Source organism: Poeciliopsis prolifica, unplaced genomic scaffold, assembly GCF_027474105.1.
Source record: "Poeciliopsis prolifica strain line A6 unplaced genomic scaffold, Auburn_PproV2 SCAFFOLD063, whole genome shotgun sequence".
Lineage (NCBI taxonomy): Eukaryota > Metazoa > Chordata > Actinopteri > Cyprinodontiformes > Poeciliidae > Poeciliopsis > Poeciliopsis prolifica.
In genome coordinates this window covers 856,298-866,116 of record NW_026562438.1, presented here as the reverse complement: position 1 = coordinate 866,116, position 9,819 = coordinate 856,298, and the positions used below count along the sequence as shown (strand labels likewise).

Sequence of the window (9,819 nt, the reverse complement as noted above, 5' to 3'; positions counted from 1 at the left end):
TCACTGAACATGAAGGAGTCTTCAGAAATGTCCATGACTGTTGCCATAAGCGTGAAAAGTGTCAACTTTGCATCAAAGTTGTAATTTTTTTTCCATAACAAAGTTGATTTTGTGGAAAATCAACTGTTTCCGTCATACTATAATTTAATTCTCGTCAGAAACAAATATGGAGTGTTGCTTTGATTCTTTCACGAATCTATTAATCTCCATGGCAACCATTCAGCTGCACAAAACACCTGGGTGGACCTAGCCCCGCCCCCAAGGCGCAGCTCCTCCCCCACTCAGCTCCTTCAAACTAGCCAGCGCCAATTAGCAATCACCTGCTGACACTGGTAAAAATGCTAAAGGTTAACAGAGGAGCCATGTTGGGATGACTTCCTGGGGCGGAGCTTCAGGAAGAAGAGGAGTTTTTAAAGAGACAGAGGCGTAATTTCAAGGGGTTAAATCTGGAAGTTAAATTTAAATTTCTATTCGACAGCATTTTGACAACTTAACGTAACAAAGTTACTTGATTATATAAAGTGCACCGGATGCCCTGAAAATACGTAGTACCGCCCCTAAATAAAAAACAGCAACTCTCTCACTGTATTTTACAGTTTCACTGTTTTCTACATTATCAACCCAAAAACAGACTGATGGATGGTGTCTGAATCCTGACACCATCCATCAGTCCCCCAGGTTCTTATGGTTGCTTTGTCATTCTTTGCAATCAAAACAGCAAAATTTCTGATGCTAGTTTTTTTTCCTTCCAAAAACTATTTATAGAAGAAAAAACCCAATAAGAGGCAAACGGTTCGCACCGGAAACGTCTGTATCTGTTAGAACTTTAAAAAAGGGATTTTTCTGACAACCTGACATCGAGTAAGAAACACCGCCCCCTGCAGGTGGAGTTAGCATCACTTAAACCCCATGTGTATGATCTTCTTTTTGCAGAAAATTTTCAACAAACTCTTGATTAGAGAGAAAGTATGTGAGGATCTGATGATTTAGTGTGAATCAGTTAAACAGATTAGAAGCAGATCTGAGAGATTTTGGTGGAACATCTGGCCTCTGCTTCAGCCTCCAGGATAAATCAGGTATGTTACATGAGCTGGGATCAGTCTGCAGGTTTTCTCTGCAGTACTTTGGGGCCGGGACGAAACCCGGCATCTTCAGGTTTCTGGGAAAGTTCTGGAGCGGGACAGAACCCGGACCGTCGCAGGCGCGGAGCATGCTGAAAACAGAGCAAGTTTTCTCTGCGCGGTGGAGCGTCGCAGCGTCAGAGGATCTCTGCAGCTCGGAGCTTCAGAGACATGGCAGCTGCAGGAGAAGGGGAGGCGTGTCTTCTTCTTCTTCTTTTTAAAGCGCGTTGGACCCGCCCTCTTTTCTTTTCAAATGAAACTTTAGGATTTTTCTTAAACTTGCAAAACGTTTTGGTGGATAATAGAGACGGAGAGTTGGACTATCATCACAGCGGTGTGTGTGTTGCAGATCTGGTAACGTGTGTGTGTGTGTGTGTGTATGTGTGTGTGTGTGTGTGTGTGTGTGTGTGTGTGTGTGTGTGTGTGTGAGAGAGCTGTACACTGAGTCTTTGTTTCCCAGTAGGGATCACTGGTAGAGTCTCAGCTGCTTCCTCCTCTTCCTCAGAAGTCGCTCAGGTTGTGCCACTTGGAGATCTGCCTGCGCGGGTTTTCACACACCTCCCGCCAGTGGGAGGCGCCAGAGGGGCAGGGGCTGTGCAGGCCCAGCAGCAGGGCCCAGGACCTCGTTCTTGGTGGTCCGGTCGAAGTCCACCACCAGGAAACTCCACGGAGACGTCGGGCAGCAGTTCGGGCGGGATGTCGTAGATGAAGGACTCGTTGAAGACCGGGTTCAGCGTGCATTTCTTCACGTGCGTCTTCTTCTTGGCGATGCGCTTACGGCCGTAGAAAACGTTCACCTTCACATACGGATCTGAGCGTAGGAGAAGAAGAAGAAGATGAGCTGCAGAGGGTCAGCATAACGCGATCTGCACTTCCTCTATATTTATTACAGCCTCACTAGACAGAAAAACTGCTTTTACTTTAGTAGATATTTATATTTTAAATGTCAAAATTGAATCAAAGTAGAAAACATGTTACGCCTTTTTGACAAAAATGGAATAAAAACCAAACTAATGAAGAAATTATATATATTAAGGTGAAACAAAATGTTTATTTTTCTTACTGGATTTTGATTTATATTAATTTATGGAAGAATAAAGTCACAAAATATGAGCAGTCATAATTTAAGTTGCAATAGAGATTAAAGAAAAATAAGAGCATAAAATTGAAATGTTATAAGAATAATGTGAAACTATAGATTAAGATGTAAAACCAGAATAAAGTCATAATAATGCAAGAAAGAAATATTATTATTATGAGAATTATGTCGTAATTATAGGAAAATAAAGTCGCAATTTCTCTTTAAAATAACTTTTCTCACAATCTATTTTCTGCCAATATTAGGAGTTTATTCTTGTAATATAAAAATAATCTCCTAATCTGGCTTCGTCTTGAAAAACCTTCATTGTTCCTAAAATAAAAAGGCATCAGAATCAACCAGCCTTGAATTCTACTGGCTGGTTTGGTGCCGACGGCGCCTGGACAGATGGATGAGGAATAGAAACGTCCATTCATGTGTGAGGGAGAAGAACGGGCCGCGTTTCGCTGCAGAGCGTCTCCTGGTTGCACTCACTGGCTGACAGGCCCGTCATGTCCATCTTGGGCAGATGTCTGGCCTTCAGGACGACCACGCTGAGGCGGTGGGACACAGGCTGGTAGGACAGCGAGGCCAGCAGCTCGCCGCGGCTCTCGCACTGAGAACACAGACAGAGAGCAGGGGACCGAAAATCAGCCTTCATTACAAATAATCAGCCTTCATTACCAATAATCAGCCTTCATTACCAATAATCAGCCTTCATTACCGATAATCAGCCTTCATTACCAATAATCAGCCTTCATTACCAATAATCAGCCTTCATTACCGATAATCAGCCTTCATTACCAATAATCAGCCTTCATTACCAATAATCAGCCTTCATTACCAATAATCAGCCTTCATTACCAATAATCAGCCTTCATTACCAATAATCAGCCTTCATTACCAATAATCAGCTTCATTACGATAATCAGCCTTCATTACCAATAATCAGCCTTCATTACCGATAATCAGCCTTCATTACCGATAATCAGCCTTCATTACCAATAATCAGCCTTCATTACCAATAATCAGCCTTCATTACCGATAATCAGCCTTCATTACCAATAATCAGCCTTCATTACCGATAATCAGCCTTCATTACCAATAATCAGCCTTCATCACCGATAATCAGCCTTCATTACCAATAATCAGCCTTCATTACCAATAATCAGCCTTCATTACCGATAATCAGCCTTCATTACCGATAATCAGCCTTCATTACCGATAATCAGCCTTCATTACCAATAATCAGCCTTCATTACCAATAATCAGCCTTCATTACCGATAATCAGCCTTCATTACCGATAATCAGCCTTCATTACCAATAATCAGCCTTCATTACCAATAATCAGCCTTCATTACCGATAATCAGCCTTCATTACCAATAATCAGCCTTCATTACCAATAATCAGCCTTCATTACCAATAATCAGCCTTCATTACCGATAATCAGCCTTCATTACCAATAATCAGCCTTCATTACCAATAATCAGCCTTCATTACCGATAATCAGCCTTCATTACCAATAATCAGCCTTCATTACCGATAATCAGCCTTCATCACCGATAATCAGCCTTCATCACCGATAATCAGCCTTCATTACCAATAATCAGCCTTCATTACCGATAATCAGCCTTCATTACCGATAATCAGCCTTCATTACCGATAATCAGCCTTCATTACCAATAATCAGCCTTCATTACCAATAATCAGCCTTCATTACCAATAATCAGCCTTCATTACCGATAATCAGCCTTCATTACCAATAATCAGCCTTCATTACCAATAATCAGCCTTCATTACCGATAATCAGCCTTCATTACCGATAATCAGCCTTCATTACCGATAATCAGCCTTCATTACCGATAATCAGCCTTCATTACCGATAATCAGCCTTCATTACCAATAATCAGCCTTCATTACCGATAATCAGCCTTCATTACCAATAATCAGCCTTCATTACCGATAATCAGCCTTCATTACCGATAATCAGCCTTCATTACCAATAATCAGCCTTCATTACCGATAATCAGCCTTCATTACCAATAATCAGCCTTCATTACCGATAATCAGCCTTCATCACCGATAATCAGCCTTCATCACCGATAATCAGCCTTCATTACCGATAATCAGCCTTCATTACCGATAATCAGCCTTCATTACCGATAATCACTTTTACCACCAATAATCTTCCAGTGAAGAATGAAAATGTGAAGTTGTTTGATGGGTTTATGTGTTGTAATGTTGGTCCAGTTCCTGATGTGACCCAGTTGGTTCTGATCAGAGGATTAAAGAATATTTCTGTGTGAAGCGGAGCGGCCTGCCTCCATGCTAACGCTAAGCTAACAGCAGCTTCCTGCTCACCTGCATGTTCCTCTTGGTGATCTGCTGGCTCAGGTGGACCCGGCCGGTGCTCGGGTCCACGCCCTTCAGCGGCACCACGGCCTCCCCGATGACGTCATCGCGGGCGAAGCGGTCGAAGCTGAGCACCAGGAAGTGCAGCGTGAGGTCGGGCAGCGCGCTGTAGGCCACGCCGTAGAAGGTGAAGGTCTCGTCGAAGACGGGGTCCAGCGTCTTGCGCAGCACGCGGGTTTTGACGCGGTGCTTCTTCTCCGGCAGGATGGTCATCTTCACGTAGGGGTCGGAGCTGCCGGCCTGCTCGTCCACGGCGGGGAGGCCCCGGGCCCCCACCACCGTCACCACCAGCGCCTTCTTGGGGAAGTTGTAGTCGACGCTGAGGCCGATGGAGCCCAGGTCGGGTTCCGGTTCCGGTTCGGAGGAGGCGGGGGTAAAGGGCGACGCCGTCTTGCTGCTGGTCTGGCTGCTGCCGGCCGAGCTGCTGTCCAGGCAGCAGTAGTCGGCGCGGACCGGCAGCGCCCGCTCCAGCCGGGCCTGGCTGTGGGCGGGGCCCGACCCGGAGGGTGGGACCAGGTGACTCATCTGCAGCTGGCCCGGGACGTCCAGGATGTTGTTCTCCGCATCCACCAGGACCATTCCCCGGCCCGCCGCGCCGCCGGCCGGACCGCCCCGCTCGCCGTCACGCTCCGACCGGTCGGCGCGGCGGATTCCTCGGACGATGCGCTTGCTGCCGCTGAGGGATTCTGGGTAAATGCTGATCCCCTTCAGCATGTGGATGAATTTGTACGGGGGGTCCTCTGCGTCGCAGTATCGGTCGCCGTGCAGCTTGTAGCGCCCGGTGACCCGGAGGTACCGGCGCTGACAGAACGACCAGAGCAGGACCAGAACCACCACCACCAGAACCAGGACTCCAGCTCCAAGGAAGCCCGCCAGCACCGGGGACATGGCTGGACGGAGACACAGAGGACAGGAAGAGGTCATTCACTCCATCTGTGTTCAACCCCAAAGTATCCTCCACTGACATTATCAGAGGCGACGCCCATCAGAGCATCATCAGCGTAGAGACGCGGTGGACGGTCTGTCAACGCCGCTGAGACCTGACGCCGTGACCCGACGCTGAGACCCGACGCCGAGGCCCGACGCCGAGGCCCGACGCCGTGACCCGACAGCTTGACCCGACGCCGAGACCCGACGCTGAGACCCGACAGCTTGACCCGACGCTGAGACCCGACGCTGAGACTCGACGCTGAGACCCGACGCTGAGACTCGACGCTGAGACCCGACGCTGAGACCCGACGCTGAGACTCGACGCTGAGACCCGACAGCTTGACCCGACGCTGAGACCCGACGCCGAGACCCGATGTCACGGGTCTCTGTGGATGATATCAGCGTATCATCAGCATAGTAACAGTTTCCTTTAATGAAATGAAGGAAGCTGGAAGAATTTATTGTTGCTCCTGATATAATAACAGGAGATCTTTGGATGTTTTGGTTAAAGCTACCTTGAGTTGACCTTTGACCCAGGCTTTAGCCTTGAAAATCATGTCACAGCTCTGGTTCCATCCTGTCTTTGGAAATCTTATCTCCTGGTTTTGTTTATTTTCATTAGTAATGAACAAAGCTTCCCAAAGCTCTGGTCCATAATTAATTAGTGAATTAATATCAATATCTCAGAAACACCAGAACCGGTTGGTTCTGTATGTTGGTACCAGAGTCTCTGTTGAGTTGTGTGGATGAAAAGGACACCAGGTGATGAAGATCCATCATCAATAATAATGATAACAACTTCGGCATGAAATGAAGAAACTGGGAAGATTTTTGTGTTGAAAACAGGAAAATGAACCAAACTGATGGAATCGACCAGCGAGGATTTAACTGCTCAGAGGTGAGGAAGATGGTGATGATGAAGAGGAGAGCAGGCCTTTGTTTGCAGCACACAGTGCTGCCTTGTTGCCCTGATGCGTCCCATGAGACTCACTGCTGCAGCTTCATTCAGTCCTGCAACAACCCGACTGCAGCGTGGCAAGAAAACCCAGAAACGGACGATTTAAACGTCTAAAAAACACTAAACTGCAACGTTTCAAACTCGTCTGCAGGATCAGACGGGTGACAACACGACGAATGTGCCTCAGAATAAAACACACCCCAAAGTATCCTCCACTGACAGCTGATTGCTGTGTTGCTGCTGCTGATTGCTGCGTTGCTGCTGCAGCCATTAAAGCCTGAAAGCTTTCCTCCGTTTCCGGCTTCCATTCAGACTCCAGCGGATGATGTCACGGCTCAGATCACTGCTTAGCAACACACACATCAGCTGTATGCGTGTGTGAGTGTGAGTGTGTGTGTGTGTGTGTGTGTGTGAGTGTAAGTGTGTGTGTGTGTGTGAGTGTGAGTGTGTGTGCGTGCGTGCGTGCGTGCGTGTGTGTGTGTGTGTGTGTGTGTGTGAGTGTGAGTGTGTGTGCGTGCGTGTGTGTGTGTGTGATTTACTGATTCTGCTGCTGAAAATCCTCCTGATTCTCTGGAATATTTTGTTTGAGTGAAGCAGTTCCTGATTGGTTGGATGCTTCTGCAAAATGTTATTTTTTCTCAAAAGACGATAAAAACATCAGAAATATAATTTTACATCAACAAGATGATTTTCACAGACCTATCAGCTGAAAAGTTGTGATATTTCAGAATTTTTTCACCTTATTTATAGTGAATTATTCAAAACATTTCCTGAAAATGATTTTGTTTTGGCTGGACGGAGACACAAACTGGACTTTATTCTGACTGAGAGGATGTGAAAAGTTTCTGCACTCGGTCCAGAATCGATCAGTAACCTGTTAAATATCGGATTTTCCTTCTTGTTCCCTGAATGCATCAGAACTCCCAGGTTCCTCCTGGTCAGTAAACGCATCATTAAACAGCTTCCACTTAAAGCAGGGGAGCAAAAACTTTTAGTTTTAGGCAATAATGTGCAGAAATATTCACACCCCATAAACCTTTTCACATTTTCTCTCATTTTGGTGGAAGTTCATTTCCACCATGAAAGAAAAGATAAAACCCCAACAAAAAGTCACCATTTTGAGATTTAAAGCCATAATTAGAGACATTATGAGATGATTTAGACCACAGCAGATTAATAGGTTAGAATGACCTAGTCAAAGTCCAGACCTGAGCGGATGTTCTGCTTCAAAGTTTTGTTAAATTTACTGTAACAAACACTTAAACTATTCATCGCTCTGAAGTCTGGTGGGAAGACTATTCGTGTTGCACGACAATGCTAACGACAATGCTAACGCCTGTGGTGATGACACATATGCTAAGCTAAGTGCTATTTTTAGCTGTGGAAGGAGAGGTAGAGTTACAAAGTGAAGCTTGCAAAAATGACAGAAACTATCAAAGTGTGTTAGCATGTTAAGCTCAGCTGGAACAGCAGCTCCGCAGAGTTAGCTTCTGTGAAACTAGTGTGAAATAAAGCAACAGATTTGAGATTAAACTTTTTATTTGTTGCTTTTATCTTAATTTAAATTAATTATGTAGAGTTTATATATCAAGTTTTAAGTATTTCTTGTAGTTGGTTGGGTTTAATCAGAGTTGCAACATTTTAAACAATAAAATCTAAAAACAGAATTAATTTACTTAAATTTTCTTGTTTGTATATATATTTTTAAGTCCTAAAAAGAGTTTGTACTTTAGCAGAACCTGACTTTATTATTTCGTCCAATTAGTCGATCACTAAAATCATCGACAGCAGCGCTTTGCTAAACTACTACAATAAACTGAACGTTCTGGTTCTGGAGAGCTGCAGGTTCTTCTGGGCTTCTACTTCAACACCCCAAATCTCCCAATCCAGGGAGGATTAATCATCCATTGCTTAATAATCCAGGCTTTATCTTTTCTTTAGCAGCTTCAACGTCAGAAATGAGTCACTTTAACCTGATCATAGATCAGAAAGCCAAAGCTAGAACTGGACCCAGGCCCGGACAGGCCCAGATTCCCTGGTTTTAACCCAGATGCCTCCACAGGCTGGTTTGGATTAAATGGTCCCTAATCTCAAGTCCGGCCAATGTCTCCAAAGACCTGGCAGCAACGACTTCATGGGACCAGAAGTTGAGTTAATATCAGTGTTCACTGCAGTTTGAAGAGAATCTGCAGGCCCGGTCCTGGCCCGGTTCTGGCCCGGTCCTGGCCCGGTCCTGGCCCGCATCTTCCCCGGGAACTGATCGGTCCTGCGGGAAGCAGCGACAACTCCGGCGGGACAAAGATGGGTTTATAAGGACAGATCATTCCTCTGTCGCAGGGAACAGACATGACGTCAGCCTCTACCCACCCGTTACTGGCACGCGACGCGCACGCACGAGAGGGCGGCAGACTGCGTGGGAACGCGCCCTGTTTTCTTTCAACCCACCCGAGTTCGGGCTGTTTTTAACCATCCGCGGGTTCGGATTGACACGAACAATCACGTCACAAATGAATAAAGGTTTCATGTTTAATTGTTGCGGAATGATGACGGAGGGGAGCGTCCGCGACCCCGCTGTTAGCGACACGCAGGGAGACATTCTTATTTTGACAGTGTAAATGTTTCAAGTCAAAGTCAGACGGACACCCGACACGGATCGTTTCCCTCCTCACAGCTGCCCCAAAACCTCCCAAACACAAACTACACATCTGGACAAAGCAGAGCTCTGCTGGTACATCGGGAAAAGGTTCGGACTCCGGTCCGGTCTCACCGTAGGCGGGTCCCAGCTCGATGATGTCCGCCATTTTGTGGTTCAGAGGAGGTTTGGATCCTGGCCGAAAGAAGCGCAGAGATGGAGGGGGAACCGACTCGCTGCCGCCGCTGTTACTTCACATCCATAAAGGAGGGAAACCAGCGGGGAGGAATCACCGAAAACACGCCTCTGACCCGGGGAGGAAGCCTTCAGGTGCCCGCTGACGGAGCCGCGCTCGGTGCGTCTCGCTGGGTCGGTCAGTCTGATTCACTGCGCAGGGATGCTGGGGATGCAGGGAGGCTGCACGAAGATCGTCTGTGCGGGGTAATGACTCACTGCGTGGAGAACGACACGGTTGTTTTTCTAAAATGAAGTTAGAATAAAAATGTTTTTTTTAAATATAGGTTTTAGTTAAATGATTAAGCTTATAGTATATAATATTAAATTAAGAATTCTGAATTAATGAGTTACAACATTTAATTTCCCTTTGGAATAAAGTATTTTTGAATCGAATTATCCAACAATTAGTGTTTGTGTCGATTGATATATTTTTATTCATGAATGTGTTT

General features: G+C 45.9%; 1 protein-coding gene across 1 annotated transcript; it reads right to left on the bottom strand.

The window, feature by feature from the left end:
- Positions 1 to 682: 682 nt before the first annotated feature.
- Positions 683 to 9,551, bottom strand: LOC129351041 (synaptotagmin-11-like). Its single transcript, XM_055019811.1, is given in 6 exon segments — positions 683 to 1,734; positions 1,736 to 1,782; positions 1,784 to 1,932; positions 2,695 to 2,815; positions 4,563 to 5,503; positions 9,269 to 9,551. Coding segments are annotated over 6 exon segments (1,404 nt in total). The 5' UTR covers positions 9,303 to 9,551; the 3' UTR covers positions 683 to 1,622.
- Positions 9,552 to 9,819: the final 268 nt, after the last annotated feature.